General features: G+C 41.6%; 1 protein-coding gene and 1 long non-coding RNA gene across 2 annotated transcripts in view; both read right to left on the reverse strand.

Moving 5' to 3' along the window:
* The window catches only part of LOC143807113 (uncharacterized), a 135,296-nt gene that overhangs the window by 70,931 nt on the left and 44,405 nt on the right, over positions 1–19,960 (reverse strand). The gene's annotated exons all lie outside the window — the stretch shown is intronic.
* On the reverse strand, positions 13,148–16,872 carry LOC143807110 (protein phosphatase 1 regulatory subunit 3E-like). Its single transcript, XM_077288332.1, has one exon. It carries the CDS (start codon positions 16,703–16,705, stop codon positions 15,659–15,661), a length of 1,047 nt encoding a protein of 348 aa, XP_077144447.1. The 5' UTR covers positions 16,706–16,872; the 3' UTR covers positions 13,148–15,658.

The following is a 19,960-nucleotide window of genomic DNA, read 5'->3' on the forward strand; positions in this document are numbered from 1 at the left end:
TAAAATTAGTGTAATGATCAGCAGGGTATGACCTCCTAGTACAGCCCTTAAAGGGAATTTGTCATCAGGTTTTTACTATGTAATCTGAGAGCAGCATGATAATAGGGGCAGAGACCTTGATTCTAGTGATGTGTCACTTACTGGGCTGCTTGTTGTAGTTTCTATAAAATCATTGTTTTATCTGCAGGCGATTATCACTATAGGACTAGGTGTCTCATGCTCTGTAGTCCTCCTGCTGTGTATAACCCCACCCCCACCACTGATTGGCAGCTTTCTGTGAACACTGCACATAGGCAGAAAGTTATCATAAGTCAATAGAACTGCTAGTCATGCAGCAAAGAACACAGTGAAAACTACCCCCAGTAAGTGACACATCGCTGGACTCAGGGTCTCAGCCCTTACATCATGCTGCTTTCGGATTACAACAAAAATGGTGACAGATTCCCTTTAATAATAATCAATGATCAGTCCTTGCTGATGTATTTCTATCAGTGCGGTCAAATCTAAGAGAAACGTCCGTAACAACTGTTGGGGATGTCTGACACTTTCCATGTTTGCGTAGTAAAGATAAGCTATTAATCTGAAAGGCCTGTACACACCATATAAAAATAAAACACTATTTGAGGCAACTGTACATTAGTGAAGTAGGTATTTGTCAGCGGAAGAACATGATAGAAATTTGTCCTGAGGAATTTTACATGGATTATATACGTACTATCTGTAATAGAAGACTTGGAAAAGTAAGTGGATTTCCTACATCAAAAGTCCCTGACTAGACTAATCAGAAGTTTACAGCTAGTGATGACCTTAATGAAAAATATATGTATTCTGTTGAACGCTAAACACCATCATTTCTGAAGATATTAAAAAAAAAAACTAAAATGACCACACAAAAAAAACGGGACCTTTTTGAAAGTCTGCAAATGTGACATTCGCTCTGTCCAATCATATCCTTTCTTTTAAATTAAATAGAAAGGCAACGCCCCTGAAGAGCAAGTGGCTCCACCCCTGCTGAGCCTCCAGCTCATTTGGTCACACAGAATGAGAGGAGTATAGAGCTCTATAACAAAATAAATGCTACCAGAGCCTACCCCTTCCCAAGATGAATAGCTCTGTAAGAGGGGAGGAAGTAAAGTGCTGTGTAATGACCATTATCCAAGTACTGCTACCTTTTTTTACACCCTTTGATATAGGATGTGGCTATTTATGTTGCGCAATGGGGAGCCTAATCTAATTTAGACCCGTGCCCAAGTCAACGTACAAAAGTCTCGGTACTCAAACAAAGTGGACAAATGATGACCGGGATGCGCCAGACCCGTTTTGTGTTACGGCCAACTGCGGCTTATATGGCCGAAGATACTAAGACCTAAGGTACAACAATATGGCCGTCACGGTTGCACATCTTGTTGAACTGATCCAGCGAGATTATACAAGTCATGTCTACCGTATAGCCCACGGCAAGATATAAAGTATTCCTCACATCGATTTAACTCTTCGTAAGACGGTTACATCAATAATAGCTACATGTATCCCTAAAGAACTAACCCGTACATTAATAGTTTTCCCATTAAATCCCAGTCAAATATTCACAACCGAATACAAACTAATCTTATTCCTATATATCACGTCTTAGCAGCTTTTCATAAATATACTATATATAGCATTTGTTTATTATTAGTCCCCCAATAAAATAGACATTTTGCATGAGAGTAACCATGCAAGAAAAATTATTATATGCCCCCCCCCCCCCCCGACTGCCGAAACAATTACAAAACAAATGGATCAAACATCAAAAGACAGGCGACGGATACAATAAATTACCCGGCAGGGCTCACTAGCTAATACGTGGATCCAAAAAACATCCAAAGTAGCGGGTCATTTTGACCCCACGCAAGATAAAATCTGAGGAATACAACCCAATTGTCCAATTTCCGATTGTTCAGAAGTGGTTGCATTTCCGAGCAGTTACCAGGCTATCCTGACACAGACGGTTAGTATGAGCAAAGACTGCCCTGCTGTTATGTCTGGAAATATCTAGATACAGCGGGTGAAAAAAGTATTGAACACGTCACCAATTTTCTAAGTAAATCTATTTCTAAAGGTGCTATTGACATGAAATTCTCACCAGATGTCAGTAACAACCCATCCAATCCATACATGTAAAGAAATCAATCCGTATATGTCAATATATTAAGTGATGTGTAATAATGAGAAATGACACAGGGAAAAAGTAATGAAAACATGAAGAAAGAGAGATGCAAAACGCCATGGAAAGTCATGACACCATATGAAATCTATTAGTAATTAGAAAGCAATCCTGCCACTTAGTGACAAATAATATCAGCTGGTTCAAATGATGGTCTATAAAAAGGTGTCTCAAAACCAAGGTGCCACACAAGAAACATCTCATGATGGGTAAAACCAGTGAGCTGTCTCAAGACCTTCACAACCTTATTGTTGCAAAACATACTGATGGCATTAGTTACAGAAGAATTTCTAAACTACTGAAGGTTTCCGTGGGCACTGTTGGGGCCATAATCCAGAAGTGGAAAGAACATAATTTCGCCATAAACTGGCCACGACCAGATGCTCCTTGCAAGATTTCAGACAGAGGATTGAAAATAATTATTAGAAGAGTTGTCCAAGAGCAAAGGAACATCTGTGGAGAGCTACACAAAGACCTGGAATCAGCAGATATAGTTGTTTCAAAGAAAACAATAAGTAATACACTCAACCTCCATGGCCTGTATGCCCACTCACCAAGCAAGACTACATTGCTGAACAAAATGCATGTTCAAGCGCGTTTAGAATTTGCTCAGCAACAATTAGACAAGCCTGTGAAATACTGGGAGAGTATAGTCTGGTCAGATGAAACCAACATTGAACTCTTTGAATGCCATAATACACACCATGTTTGGAGGCCAAAAGGCGCTGCATATCACCCAAAAACACCATACCAACAGTGAAGTTTGGAGGTGGGAACATTATGGTGTAGGGCTGTTTTTCAGCATACAGCACTGACAAACTTCATGTAATTGAAAGAAGGATGAATAGACAAATGTACCAAGACATTCTTGAAAAAAATCTGCTGCCATCTATGAGGTTGAAGGTGTAACACAGCTGGACATTTCAGCAAGACAATGATCCCAAACCCACAGCCATGAAACCTAGAATGGCCGTGTCAGTCATCTGATTGAAGAATGGGCCAAAATCACACCTGAGCAATGCCTGCGACTAGTTTATCCATTCAGGATATGACTTGAATCTGCCATCACCAACAAAGGCTTTTATACAAAGTATTAAATACATTTCTGTAAGCGTGTTCAATAATTTTTCCCTGTGTCATTTCTCATTATTACACATAATTTATGGACATCTCTGGTTTATTTATTTACCTAAGTGGATTGGATAGGTTCTTACCGACATCTGGTGAGAATTTCATGTCAATAGCACCTTTAGAAATATATTTACTTAGAAAATTGGTGATGTGTTCAAAACTTATTTCACCAGCTGTATATATATTCAATGCTGGTAATAACTAGAATGCAAGGAATAATAGCTAAGATAAAACCTCTATCTCATACGCTATAATTCGAGTATCTCTTTCTATATCTCTTTATATATTTATCTCCAGCTTTAAAATAATAAAATAAAATATTACTTTTTCAGATTAGTATCTAGTAGTCGAATATCATATATATACTCTGGTGAAAAACTAACATTTACGTTCGTATTCACTAGTACATGCGATCTTGTCATTATTTTCCACATTTTCGCATCTCTAGGGAACATGTAATCAGAAAATAACCTATTGTTTTTGTGGTTTTTTTAGCTTGATATTTTTTTTATTGTTTTTTTCATATCCACCTGTATTGAAAAAAAAATATAAAGTCTTGCAATTTTCACTCTGACCACTGGGGCTATTCTAGCTTCCTACTTCCTGTTCTTCCAGGAAATCCACATGTACCTTAGCAGCAGTAGATTGTCTCAAATCTTATCTTTTGTATTAAATCAAGTTATGATAAATGTATTTTTTTAATGATAAAATAAATACTTTATTTTTCATCACGATTTAAATCGCGATGTGTATTTAAAAAAAAAAAAATATAGCAATTTTCACTCTGGCCACTAGGGCTACTTTAGACTCGCACTTCCTGTTCTGTCAGTAAATCCACATGTACATTAGCAGCAGTAGACTGACTCTAACCGTAACTTTTATATTAAATCAGATTGTTATGTTAAAAGTATTTTTTTCAGTTATAAAATATATTTTTTTTTCACATCATGATGTGTATTTAAAAAAAATAGCAATTTTCATACTGGCCACTGGGTTATTCTATCTTCTAATTTCCTGTTCTTTCAGGAAGCTGCAATAGACTGGTTCACATACTTTATTTTGTATTCAATCAAATTTTTCAATAAATGTATTTTTATATTTTTATTAAATATATATACATTTTATTTATATACATATATAATAAAAATGTAAAAATACATGTATTTACTTTATTTTTATATCTATTTTTACGTTTACTATATATAAAAATGTAAAAAATACATTTATTGTAAAAAAATAGATATACTTCTATTTTTTATAATAAATTTATTTTTACAATTTTATTATACATAGTAAATGTACAAATACATGTATTTTATTTTTATTACATATATATAATAAAATCAAAATAATACATTTTCACGTTTACTATATATATAAATTTAAAATATATATATATATATATACAGTGCCTACAAGTAGTATTCAACCCCCTGCAGATTTAGCAGGTTTACACATTTGGAATTAACTTGGCATTGTGACATTTGGACTGTAGATCAGCCTGGAAGTGTGAAATGCACTGCAGCAAAAAAGAATGTTATTTCTTTGTTTATTTTTTTTTTAAATTGTGAAAAGTCTTTTCAGAGGGTCATTTATTATTCAACCCCTCAACCCACCAGAATTCTGTTTGGTTCCCCTAAAGTATTAAGAAGTAGTTCAGGCACAAAGAACAATGAGCTTCACATGTTTGGATTAATTATCTCTTTTTCCAGCCTTTTCTGACTATTTAAGACCCTCCCCAAACTTGTGAACAGCACTCATACATGGTCAACATGGGAAAGACAAAGGAGCATTCCAAGGCCATCAGAGACAAGATCGTGGAGGGTCACAAGGCTGGCAAGGGGTACAAAACCCTTTCCAAGGAGTTGGGCCTACCTGTCTCCACTGTTGGGAGCATCATCCCGAAGTGGAAGGCTTATGGAACTACTGTTAGCCTTCCATGGCCTGGACAGCCTTTAAAAGTTTCCTCCCGTGCCAAAGCCAGGCTTGTCCGAAGGGTCAAGGCTAACCCAAGGACAACAAGGAAGGAGCTCCGGGAAGATCTCATGGCAGTGGGGACATTGGTTTCAGTCAATACCATAAGTAACGTACTCCACCGCAATGGTCTCCGTTCCAGACGAGCCCGTAAGGTACCTTTACTTTCAAAGCATCATGTCAAGGCTCGTCTACAGTTTGCTCATGATCACTTGGAGGACTCTGAGACTGACTGGTTCAAGGTTCTCTGGTCTGATGAGAACAAGATCGAGATCTTTGGTGCCAACCACACATGTGATGTTTGGAGACTGGATGGCACTGCATACGACCCCAAGAATACCATCCCTACAGTCAAGCATGGTGGTGGCAGCACCATGCTGTGGGGCTGTTTCTCAGCCAAGGGGCCTGGCCATCTGGTCCGCATCCAAGGGAAGATGGATGGCACGGCCTACCTGGAGATTTTGGCCAAGAACCTCCGCTCCTCCATCAAGGATCTTAAGATGGGTCGTCATTTCATCATCCAACAAGACAGCGACCCAAAGCACACAGCCAAGAAAACCAAGGCCTGGTTCAAGAGGCAAAAAATCAAGGTGTTGCAGTGGCCTAGTCAGTCTCCTGACCTTAACCCAATTGAAAACTTGTGGAAGGAGCTCAAGATTAAAGTCCACATGAGACACCCAAAGAACCTAGATAACTTGGAGAAGATCTGCATGGAGGAGTGGGCCAAGATAACTCCTGATCAGGTCTTATAAAGACGATTATTAGCTGTAATTGCAAACAAAGGTTATTCCACAAAATATTAAACCTAGGGGTTGAATAATAATTGACCCACACTTTTATGTTTAAAATTTATAAAAATTTAACTGAGCAACAAAACTTTTTGGTTTGTAAGATTTATGCATCTGTTAATAAATCCTGCTCTTGTTTGAAGTTTGAAGGCTCTAACTTATTTGCATCTTATTAAACCTGCTAAATCTGCAGGGGATTGAATACTACTTGTAGGCACTGTATATATATGTATATATATATATATATATATATATATATATATATATATATATATATATATATATATATATACAGTACAGACCAAAAGTTTGGACACACCTTCTCATTTAAAGATTTTTCTGTATTTTCATGACTATGAAAATTGTACATTCACACTGAAGGCATCAAAACTATGAATTAACATATGTGGAATTATATACTTAACAAAAAAGTGTGAAACAACTGAAATTATGTCTTACATTCTAGTTTCTTCACAGTATCCACCTGTTGCTTTGATGACTGCTTTGCACACTCTTGGCATTCTCTTGATGAGCTTCAAGAGGTAGTCACCAGGAATGGTTTTCACTTCACAGGTGTGCCCTGTCATATTTAATAAGTGGAATTTCTTGCCTTATAAATGGGGTTGGGACCATCAGTTGTGTTGTGCAGAAGTCTGGTGAATACACAGCTGATAGTCCTACTGAATAGACTTTTAGAATTTGTATTATGGCAAGAAAAAAGCAGCTAAGTAAAGAAAAACGAGTGGCCATCATTACTTTAAGAAATGAAGGTCAGTCAGTCCGAAAAATTGGGCAAACTTTGAAAGTGTCCCCAAGTGCAGTGGCAAAAAACATCAAGCGCTACAAAAAAACTGGCTCACATGAGGACCGCCCCAGGAAAGGAAGACCAAGAGTCACCTCTGCTTCTGAGGATAAGTTTATCCAAGTCACCAGCCTCAGAAATCGCAGGTTAACAGCAGCTCAGATTAGAGACCAGGTCAATGCCACACAGAGTTTAGCAGCAGACACATCTCTACAACTGTTAAGAGGAGACTTTGTGCAGCAGGCCTTCATGGTAAAATAGCTGCTAGGAAACCACTGCTAAGGACAGGCAACAAGCAGAAGAGACTTGTTTGGGCTAAAGAACACAGGGAATGGACATTAGACCAGTGGAAATCTGTGCTTTGGTCTGATGAGTCCAAATTTGACATCTTTGGTTCCAACCACCGTGTCTTTGTGCAACGCAGAAAAGGTGAACGGATGGACTCTACATGCCTGGTTCCCACCGTGAAGCATGGAGGAGGAGGTGTGATGGTGTGGGGGTGCTTTGCTGGAGACACTGTTGGGGATTTATTCAAAATTGAAGGCATACTGAACCAGCATGGCTACCACAGCATCTTGCAGCAGCATGCTATTCCATCCGGTTTGCGTTTAGTTGGACCGTCATTTATTTTTCAACAGGACAATAACCCCAAACACACCTCCAGGCTGTGTAAGGGCTATTTGACCAAGAAGGAGAGTGATGGGGTGCTACGCCAGATGACCTGGCCTCCACAGTCACCAGACCTGAACCCAATCGAGATGGTTTGGGGCGAGCTGGACCGCAGAGTGAAGGCAAAAGGGCCAACAAGTGCTAAGCATCTCTGGGAACTCCTTCAAGATTGTTGGAAGACCATTTCCGGTGACTACCTCTTGAAGCTCATCAAGAGAATGCCAAGAGTGTGCAAAGCAGTCATCAAAGCAAAAGGTGGCTACTTTGAAGAACCTAAAATATAAGACATAATTTCAGGTGTTTCACACTTTTTTGTTAAGTATATTATTCCACATGTGTTAATTCATAGTTTTGATGCCTTTAGTGTGAATTTACAATTTTCATAGTCATGAAAATACAGAAAAATCTTTAAATGAGAAGGTATGTCCAAACTTTTGGTCTGTACTGTATATATATATATATATATATATATATATATATATATATATATATATATATAAAAATTATCTGTATTTGAAAATCGAAATCTTGCAATTTCAACAATGGCCACTAAGGCTTCCTGTAGCTTCATATTCACTGTTCTTGGACATTAGCAGCAATAGACTGACTCAGAGCCTATATTTTGTACTGAAATATCTAATGAGGGTGTGCAAAGGTCATTTCGAAGTGAAGGGGAGCAGGGTCAGTTGTAATGCTACGTTCACATTTGCGTTGTGCGCCGCAGCGTCGGCGCCGCAGCGCACAACGCAAACATAAACGCAGCAAAACGCATGCACAACGCTGCGTTTTGCGCCGCATGCGTCCTTTTTTTAATTGTTTTTGGACGCAGCAAAAATGCAACTTGCTGCGTCCTCTGCGCCCCGACGCGGGCGCCGCAGCGACGCATGCGGCGCAAAACGCAAGTGCGACGCATGTCCATGCGCCCCCATGTTAAATATAGGGGCGCATGACGCATGCGGCGCCGCTGCGGCGCCCGCCGCTAATGTGAACGTAGCATTATATCACCTACTATGAATGGTAGATTGTATGTCATCAGCAGCACATAGAAGTTATAGTAATCCTGCCTGTGATGATAATGAGGCTGCTGAAAAGTATTCCGTAAAAATTTGGAATTATGAGTCTAAAACAGCCCAAGTGACCAGTGTGAAAAGATTGCAAGATTTATAATTATTTTTTGAATAGAGATTTTGATATGGGAGAGAAATACATTGCAATTTAAAAAAATTAAAATAAATAAATATATATATTTATTTTTATTTTTTTAAATTGCAATGTATTTCTTTCCCACATCAAAAAAAAAAAATAAATATATATATATATATATATATATATATATATATATATATATATATATATATATATATATATAAAACACAAAAATCCGATTTAAGCAATAGGTCATTTTTGATGACACATTCTCTTTAAATATATATTTTTTTAGTTTATTTCTATCTCCTATGTATACCCTACATGCGATTTTGTTAGATTAAAGCCATATAATGTGTATGCAATTGCTTAAATAGCAGTTCCTTTGAATGAATAGTTATTGGAAACACTGCATAAGCATTCTAAAAATATGGCTGGGGTCCAGAGGGTTTCTGAGTTCCAGAATCTTCCCTTCCAACCCAGGTAAGATGTTTCAGGTAGGTCAGGAGACTTATACGTCCCTTCAGTTACACAGAAGGCAGGTAAGTCATCTGGTCTCATTATAAGGGTCACGAGAGAAGCTAGTAAACAAGATAAAATAGGAATAAAATCGCCTGCTAGTGACCTGTCCGTCAGCCTGCACCATCACACCTGTCAGTATCTATCACTTACATCGGCTCTTTGGTCAAAGGACGACCTTCCCAAGCCTGGAAGAGGCTCAGCTCCTGGGAATCCTAACTAATCCACTAAGCAACAGGATGGAAAACTGAAGAATGAGTTTCTCCGTCACCACCAGAATCTTAATTAGATGTCATTGTGCCTTGCAACTTAGCACTGGAGATAATGAAGGAGGATTAAATTGCCGATTACTGTACAGAATATATATAGAATATTCAGAATTTTTTACATTTTTACAAATGCAGAAAAGTCAATAAACTATTAGGCCATGTTCACACGATCCTTTTTTTTATCCTTTTTTTTTCAGGTCCTGATTTGGAAAACCCGCAGTGCAAAACTGCACTGCTGATTTTCCTGCAGTTTCTTCTGCAGATTCCTCTGCGGGTTTTCAACAGCACTTTCCTATTGGTGCCTGTTGAAAACAGGAGCTGAATCCGCAGAAAGAAGTGACATGGTACTTCTTTTTTTCTGCAGGCAAATCCTCGCGGATTTGCCTGAGAAAAAAAGGATAGTGGGCACAGCGGTTTTTGTTTTCCATAGAGTAACATTGGACTGTACCCTGCATGGAAAAAGGACCTGAAAAAAAAAGGATAAAAAAAAAGGATAAAAAAAAGGATCGTGTGAACATAGCCTTAGAGTATGTGCACAGGATAAGTATTTGCAGCAGAATTTTCTGCACCATTTCTTAACAGAAAAAAACGCTGCTTAAAATACACGCACTTTTGCCGCTTTTTTTGTCGCTGATTTTTCCCCACTCGTGAAATCTGCAGCAAAATCGCTGAAAGAACTGACAAATCTGCAAGGAAAAAAAATAAGCAACGTGTGCATGAGACTTCAGACATCTCATTTCGTTTGCTGTCTTGGAAATCAGGTTCTGCGAATAAAGTGTGACAAAAACTACAGTGACTGACGCTGCCTTATGTGTTTCCTAGCTTTTGACTGACCCAGTTTAGAAGCCCAGTACAACCATTTTTAGAAATATATCCACCAGTAATCAGTAAATGCCATGTCGGCACAATAAAAAAAAAAAGGAAAATTGTGGGATATTGTTAAAGGGAATCTGTCAGCAGGTTTTGCCCATGTAATCTGATGACAGCATGAGGTAGGGGCTAAGAGCCTGATTCCAGGGATATGTCACTTATTAGGCTGTTTCAATACAATGAATGTGAGATTATCACTGCCCGGACTACAACTCAAGTAAGCCCTGGTCCAACCACGCCCCCTCCTCTGATAAGCAGCTCACTGTCAATAGACAATGTACACAAAAGCTGTGGTGTGGGTGGGGACAGCTTTCTGAGCTCTGCGGCATCTAAAAACTCTTATTGTGTCACAACCACTATTCCCAGTAAACTAAGTGATACATCGTTGGAATTAGGGTCCCTTTTCCTACACTTTACTGCTCTCAGATGACATAGCAAAAACCTGGCAACAGATTCCCTTTAATTTTAGTATGGCCTTCCACTGCAGATAGTGAGTTGTGCAGGTAGAAAAAGTTTAAGTAGCACAGGCTCTCCATTACACGGCCCCTCGACATTTCCTTTAACCCCCTCCTGCCTATACTGATCACATTAAAGAAGGATTAAAGTCTTAAAGAGCTCCCCCATAGGGACCAAAATATATGATATTACGCTCCATCATGTAATGACCATTATCAGCAGTGGCCACTTGGATTATCCTACAAGATTACAACTCCCAGTATGCGCGGAGAACAGCGGGAGAGGCACAGATTGGGCCTCCTTTTCTACACTGACTTGGAGGGTGAGCATATAAACTCTCCCTTACTCTCCGTATATAAAAATCCTGCCGAGAAAATAGAATCTGTGGGGTTTTTCTTTCATCCCGGCCCCACGCCGTGCTATTCACAAATACCCTTTATGATTTTACAGTAACGCACAGAGGCGACGAGCACAACGCCGCCCACACCCAACTGCTCCAATGTCACATATAGCACGAGATTATTAGAACGATTCCTGGAAAAATGATGAATGTCACTCCAGAAGGAAATTGAAATCCTGCCCATAATAGAATATGAAGGCACGTATGTGGGATGACGAATCTGGAGAACCTGCGGACGTGCGGAATCGAACACTGCTGGCAGAGAAGAAGCAGGAGGACGGCGTGATAGCTCAGCTGTCACCAGCCTCAATTACGTCGGAAGATAGCAAATGCAAGGTGGACGACGTGGCCCGCGGTGCGATCTGTACTTCTGCAGAGCAGCCTCGTAGACCCCAGGAACTAATGGAAATTAAATAGATAATAGCTTCTCCAGCCTCAGCTGCTGTGCTCAATTAAAGGGAAATATAGGGGGATTCCACATGCTTAAAGGGAATCTGACAGCAGGTTTGTGTTATGTAATCTGAAAGCAGCATGATGTAGGGGCAGAGACCCTGATTCTGGCAATATATCACTCAGATTACAGTTGTGATAGAATCTCAGTGTTATCAGAACGCTGAGCCCCATATAACCACACCCACACCACCGATTGGTACATTGTACACAGAAACCAGCCAATCAGTGTTGGGGGCGTGGTTGGACTAGGAGGCACTAGACACCTAGTCCTATAGTAATAATAACTGATTTTATTGAAACAGCAAAACGCAGGCCAGTAAGTGACACATCTCTGGAATCAGGATCTCTGCCCCTACATGACGCTGCGCTCAGACTACACAGCAAAAAACAACCCAGTAAGAGACACATCTCTTAAATCAGAATCTCTGCCCCTACATGACGCTGCTCTCAGATTACACAGCAAAAAACAACCCAGTAGGTGACACATCTCTGGAATCAGGATCTCTGCCCCTACATGACGCTGCTCTCAGATTACAAAGCAAAACACAACCCAGTAAGTGACATCTCTGGAATACGGATCTCTGCTCCTACATCGTGCTGCTTTTGGATTACACAGCAAAACACAAAACAGTAAGTGACATCTCTGAAATCCGGATCTCTGCCCCTACATCATGCTGCTTTTGGATTACACAGCAATACACAAACCGGTAAATGACACATCTCTGGAATCAGAGTATCAGTCACTACATCATGCTGCTTCCGGATTACACAGCAAAAACCTGCTAATTGATTTCCTTTAACAGTCTGTTTTCGCAAATATTTGATTACCTGTCAAATATAAATTCTGAAGCAACTGCATGTTATGCTGTTCCTCTGTTCTTCTTCCTGGAAATGTTTGTAAAATTGGAAACAGGGTGATAATATTCTCCTTGTCCATGGGGTGTCACTACACTCTGACAAATGAGTATGGGCACTGTCACACTGTTAGGGCACACCCTATTAGGAAGTAGAATGATTACACCCAGTTGTCAATTTATTCACAGATTTCATTGAGTAATTAAAGTAGTAAATACTAGTATTTATTATACAAGTATTTACATATTTACTAACACAGACATGGCAGGAGAATGGACAGGCCCTCCAAAAATGGATCAATATACTGACATATAATGTTACAATTATATATATATATATATATATATATATATATATATATATATATATACATATATATATATTTATATATATTTGTCTGTGGAAGTTCTCAGACGAGATTTTTTTCTCGTAAAGGAGACAGGCGTGCTGCCGCTAACGAAGGTTAATCCTGGTGGTAAGTATAAAAAACTTCCAATTTATTGCAACGCGTTTCAGAGCAAAATTTATCCCTGCCTCATACATCCTGCAGATTCTGCTCCGAAACGCGTTGCAATAAAGGACTTTTTTATATTTACTGCCTGGATTAACCTTTGTCGGCGGAAGCCCCCGGGATCCACCACACTCCTCTCTCCTTCATGTCCTCTCTTTTGGTGTGAGTACAGCGGCCAGAGAAGCAGCCATGATTGGATCATACATCACTCTTCACAATGTGATCAGGCGAGCGCCCAACCAACCCTCCGACCTGCCTTCACCTGTTGCCCACGGTGTTATACAGGGAGCGCCTCTTGCTTTCTTATCTCCCTCTGGACACCCCATCAGTCATCCCAATGTCCCAAAAGGCTGAGATCAGGGAACAATACATTGACGGTAAAAGAATAGAGGCTTCTTTTCCCTTTCCCAATTCTACCGATCTGCAAATACGGTGCAAAATCCTTGTAGAAATTACCATAATCTGGAGCGCCAAGAAGCCAATCATATTTCTAAATTGTTATTCTGACCTATCAAAAGCATGAAATCTGAAGTATCCATAATTAATGGTATCTCTCAAGCTTTGTTAAAAAGCTGTTTCAAAACCCAAAGAGAATAAACCTTTTTTTTTTGGAGGAGGGACATGTATTAAAAGCGTCATTGTAAAGAATAATACAAGACATACAAAAGTACTCCTACGCGTTTTGGGACTTCCTATGACTACTATTAGATGTCTTACATTTTTAGGCACTTTACTGATAAAAAAAAAAAAATCACATTGTGCATAAATGTTTAACGAGAAGCATGGAAATGTATCCATACCCACTGATGGGAAAATGAGCACTTTTCATACATGACCCCAGATTTAAAAAAAAATGATCACTTTGGTCCACAGCCCCTAACTACACCCGTGTAAGGACGTGAACAAACTTCAGCTACTAATATAGTAAATGCTGTAAAATGTGGGAGACATAAACCGGGCCTGTGGTATAACAATGCCGTAGTGAAAAGTGGCGGAGATAACACACGTCTGTCTACAGTCCATCTCCTCTGACCTCAGAGTCTAAATATAAAACCCTCTTTTACGGAAGTGCAGAGAGAAAAGAAAAATCGAGCCTACATATGGCAATGCACAGTGCAGGATCCATAAATTATTCAGAGGTGACCTGTTTAACACAGCTCCACGCTCAATGTGACTGCAGAAGCAGGCGTGCACCGAGCAAGTGCCACTGACAATCGCTAAATAAATACCTCAGGAAATAAAATAAAGAATAGGCATTGTTATGGCAAAACGTTATGGCGGATCCGGATAAAACGTCATACGTAAGGAACCTTAATGCACATAAGTGATCAGATGAACATAAGCACAAACGTGAAATGCAAAAATGGTGCAATTTTGCCAAGGCTGGCACAGTGGTGCGGGCAATCAGAAAATGGCCAGAGGCCAAATAAAAGAAACAAAAGCCGACCCATAAGGAGGACGAGCTAAAGCTGATGGAGCAGGACCTCATGCACATGGCAGAGCCTTTAAGGCAGCACCAAAGTCCATATGGCATCTGATGGAACATGGCACAATGTCTGATCTCTGTATGGAATAATGGGCACATACTGTAGACGTAACCTACAAGTTCCATAGATGCCATATTACAGCTCTGGAACCTGTACAGAACCATAAATCGCCCATGTGAGACATCACCAGCCCTAGTAATGGCCAACAGACACTCTAGGTCTGTCCTTTATGGGGTGGCTAAGAAATCAATATATTAATAAGCAATACTTAAAGAACAAATAACACAGGTGGTTAAAAATACAAAAAAAAAGCACCATCATACTACTATGCTACAAAAAGACTAAAGCTACCAACGCACAGTGGAGGCAAACACTTGGTGCACTGGACACGATTTAGGAGAACAGTCAGTGGCTATGGGAATATGTGATTTGGGATGAGGGAATGTTTGCTTCCACTGTATGTGGTTGCCGGGGCCGATTCTTAGGTGAGGTGCTGATCCAAAATGAATCACTATCAACAGCACTGAGGATCCGAAGCACATGAGAAATCCAGGCAGTTTCCTTCCATATAAGGTTGATGATGAAGACTGGTTTTTTCATAACAGTCTTAAAATTGGAAATAAAAGGGCTTTTATGGGTCGTTGTCCTTTCCACAAAGCCATCTCTGATGTCATCAGTGACCATGATGATAGGTTATCCAGAGTTGACTGATGTTCTTCATCTCCAGAATTTTTTCTTGGTGACAATGGAAGTATTCTAATTCTTGAAAGGCAATGTGGCATTTGACCATCCTGCTCCTCGCGACATACCACTTACCGAACGTTATTGCGTTTTGTTGAACTTGTATTTGGAATAAATTACGATCAAACTTGTATGAGCCGAATTATCGTTGTCTTCTACAGTAGCCTATGTTCCAATGGCGGCTCAGTAACGTAGACCTGGTGACCAGATATTCTAAGTTCCTTGCTAGACTACTAATTACCCAGTCCAGCAGCTTATATGAATCTTCCCGTGGAACCTCACCATCTCCACGCCTCAGTGACCTTGATGGGGGCCTCATCTTGGCTCTTCTAATATAGTGTAGTGATCTGAAGGCTTGCTCGCCCGGTGCCTTCCCCAACCCTAAATGAAGTGAATCCATGCACTTTCATACTCCTTTGGTGGAGACACGGTGGCCCTCTGACTCTTGACCTTGTAGTTTTGTCCATCGTTATTATCCCAGTATTCCGTCCCGCAAACCTTGTACCGAATGGCAAACTCCAACATCCCTTCCTTATTCAACAGGGTTGGGCAAAGCAGCTTGAATGAAAACCGGTCTGAGTACCTGTCACTATACCCTCGCTGGTAGGAGGCAATCACTTCGGATGAAGTATTCCAAGAGTCCACCGTGTATCTCACCATCACCTCCTTCTCGTAGGACAGATTGAGGACTCGGAGATCTCCACTCACACTGAATGGATCTGTTTGTACGGTCTCCAGGCACACTCTGCGCTGTCTCACCAAAGCTAGGAAGTCTGGCTTAGTGTAGGGGTTTTCAAATTGTGGCTCTAGCTGAGGAGTACCAGGAACAGGGCGGAGCAACAGTGTGCTAAGCTCCGCCCCCGCGGGACAGGCTTCCCTGCAGCGCAGCCCGGCAAGAACGTGGTAAGGAACTCTTGGCAACTCCGCATCGCTAAAATGCCGAACGGTGGTTAACTCCAGTCCCAGAGAGTCTGCAAAACGTACCTCCTTCTTTCTAGGAGCTGCAACCTCCAGGTGCCTCCGCTCAGCAGGTGTGGGTAAGGACGTGGCTCTCCTGCGGGCAGTTGGGCTCTGGGGCACCACACTGACCTCTCTTCCCCGAGTGATGGGTTTGCTGGGCTCCTTCGCCATCTCCACCTTCTCTTCTTCACCATCATTGACATCCTCATCCTCTGGGCTCTCCGGGCTTTCCCCATACAGCACTGCTGTGCAGCTGAAGTTGCGTGGCAGGAGGTGGCGATGGGTGGGCATGGTGTCCATGCACCCCAGGCAGGTGCTTTGAGCGCTTTCCTCGGTCTCCCCACTACATGAGAGGGGCAGTGTGTGGATTATAGAAGGAGGAAGATGCTGGGGCTGACGTGTCGTGACGCACACAACATCCCTGCAGGAACCACAAGCTGCACTGGAGGAGGAGGAGGCACTCAGCATCGTGCCAAGGATAGCAGGATGGCTGAGCAGGCGGTGGGGCGCTCTGCAGTTTCGGAGGGGTTAATCCTGGCTCTGGTGCTGGTCCAGCTCCATGGCTGAGCTCTGCAGGCTGTGCGTGCAGTGTAAGGGCTAATCCATCTCTGGTGCATTCCTCATTCATCCACAGACACCAGTGTCACCTCCCAGTCACTCCTCTCCCCACCATGCAGATCATTAACACTGACACTGCTGGCAGCCAGGCTCGGCTAATCAATGACTGCTGCAGATAGCCAGTGTGCATGTACAGGGATGTAATACCAGCTCGCCCATGGCTGCATACAATTCAATTTGCTCTTGGATTGCAATTAAACAGTGCCACTGTTCCAGTATTATGCACCCCCTGGATCAGTGAGTAGGTACACCTATTCTTTATCAGTATTCCCAAGCATGTACTTTGCTACAATGTTACGCAGGTTATTTGATAAATAAATGTGTCACATTGATCCACAACATACGAGATCTGAAGGGAGATCGCTCAAGATCTCCTTAGTAGTGGACTTCTGTTGCATAACATGGCATGAAATCATTATATTTCATTTTTTCAAGCAATAATGCCCCCTGCATGTTCCCCTTCAAACAATAATGCCCCCTGCACGTTCCCCTTCAAACAATAATACCCCCTGCATGTCCCCCTTCAAACAATAATGCCCCCTGCATGTTCCCCTTCAAACAATAATGCCCCCTGCATGATCCCCATCAAGCAATAATGCCCCCTGCATGTTCCCCTTCAAACAATAATGCCCCCTGCATGTTCCCCTTCAAACAATAATGCCCCCTGCATGTTCCCCTTCAAACAATAATGCCCCCTTCATGTCCCCCTTCAAACAATAATGCCCCCTGCATGTTCCCCTTCAAACAATAATGCCCCCTGCATGTCCCCCTTCAAACAATAATGCCCCCTGCATGTTCCCCTTCAAACAATAATGCCCCCTTCATGTCCCCCTTCAAACAATAATGCCCCCTGCATGTTCCCCTTCAAACAATAATGCCCCCTGCATGTCCCCCTTCAAACAATAATGCCCCCTTAATGTTCCCCTTCAAACAATAATGCCCCCTGCATGTTCCCCTTCAAACAATAATGCCCCCTGCATGTTCCCCTTCAAACAATAATGCCCCCTGCATGTTCCCCTTCAAACAATAATACCCCCTGCATGTCCCCCTTCAAACAATAATGCCCCCTGCATGTTCCCCTTCAAACAATAATGCCCCCTGCATGACCCCCATCAAGCAATAATGCCCCCTGCATGTTCCCCTTCAAACAATAATGCCCCCTGCATGTTCCCCTTCAAACAATAATGCCCCCTGCATGTTCCCCTTCAAACAATAATGCCCCCTGCATGTCCCACATCAAACAATAATGCCCCCTGCTTGTTCCCCTTCAAACAATAATGCCCCCTGCATGTCCCCCTTCAAACAATAATGCCCCCTGCATGTCCCCCTTCAAACAATGTCTCCTGCATGTACCCCTTCAAACAATAATGCCTCCTGCATGTTCCCCTTCAAACAATAATGCCCCCTGCATGCCCCCCTTCAAACAATAATGCCTCCTGCATGTTCCCCTGCAAACAATAATGCCCCCTGAATGTTCCCCTTCAAACAATAATGCCCCCTGCATGTTCCCCTTCAAACAATAATGCCCCCTGCATGTTCCCCTTCAAACAATAATGCCCCCTGCATGTCCCCCTTCAAACAATAATGCCCCCTGCATGTTCCCCTTCAAACAATAATGCCCCCTGCATGTCCCACATCAAACAATAATGCCCCCTGCTTGTTCCCCTTCAAACAATAATGCCCCCTGCATGTCCCCCTTCAAACAATGTCTCCTGCATGTCCCCCTTCAAACAATAATGCCTCCTGCATGTTCCCCTTCAAACAATAATGCCCCCTGCATGCCCCCCTTCAAACAATAATGCCTCCTGCATGTTCCCCTTCAAACAATAATGCCCCCTGAATGTTCCCCTTCAAACAATAATGCCCCCTGCATGTTCCAATTCAAAAAATAATGCCCCCTGCATGTCCCCCTTCAAACAATAATGCCTCCTGCATGTTCCCCTTCAAACAATGCCCCTTGCATGTTCCCCTTCAAACAATGTATATAGAAGCTAGGCTTAAATCCAAATAAATATAATGTAAGGATAGCAATTGGATTAAAACGTAACCTTTAATAGGTATATGTTAAAAAAAAACATACAACATATAAACCAGGGAAGGACACCCGTGTATATCAGTGACCCTAACCAACACAACAAGGGGGAAGAAACACAATTACAAAAAAACACATTAAAATACTGACAGTACTCTGGGCTCCAAATACTATTGAAATAGTGGTCAAAAGGCCGTTTGACTGTACGGCCAAACAATGGTATGCTTCAAGAACAAAATACCAAACTGCATATCAATAAATGCACTCATGTAAGGGCCACTGTGAACCATACATGGTAACCTCAATATGTATGTCCAATTATATCTTAGGTGTGTTATCGCACAAAAGAGGAAAAACAAGCACAACCATGTAAATGTAGACTCACTCTATTATTCCTCTATTACACCGAAGAAGTATCCTAATACTCTTATTCATATGTCATATGCAAGATATAATGTAACATGAAACTCATGAAAATCAAAAATGATCAAATAAGTGGCTATAACGGTGCAGTGTATATTGGACACCACCAGAGACTGCAGTGTCAGTAAACTAGCAGCATGTATCTAAGAGGCATATAATAGACCCGAAATCACCATATCAAATAGCACATACGGGACCCCAATGCCACATGAGCGCATTTTATGAGCATCCCCTTTGTGTATAGTGGTGCGGTCTCACTCTTTATGGCCCAAGCCTAGTTGTCCTAGGACGGCCTTTATTGTGCCACTTTTACTTGCGGTGCTTTAACATGAAAAGATCTCACCCGAAAATGGAGAAGGTCAACTCTTCCTTCAAAAAGTGAGCAAGCCTCTATCTGAGTCGGCGTCTCCCGACGCGTTTCGTCCGATGGGACTCATCAGGGGAGTCTGAGAACCTATGTCTGCCGCTTTACAGGTCTCCCCGCTTCTGTGTCATAAATAATCTCAAGCACGGAGGCGCGTACCTTAGGCCCCGCCCTCGGCGTGTGACGAGCCTCCTGTGCTTTGTCTGATACTTCCGGTTAAACGGAGCCTCCGTGCGGACTACAGCGTCAGTTACCATGGAGACAGGACGCTGAAAACTCCGCTCCA

The sequence above is a fragment of the Ranitomeya variabilis genome, chromosome 2 (assembly GCF_051348905.1).
Source record: "Ranitomeya variabilis isolate aRanVar5 chromosome 2, aRanVar5.hap1, whole genome shotgun sequence".
NCBI lineage: Eukaryota > Metazoa > Chordata > Amphibia > Anura > Dendrobatidae > Ranitomeya > Ranitomeya variabilis.

Excerpts from the sequence above, each read along its gene's own strand:
- LOC143807110 (XM_077288332.1), bottom strand. The coding sequence starts at position 16,705 with ATGCTGAGTGCCTCCTCCTCCTCCAGTGCAGCTTGTGGTTCCTGCAGG.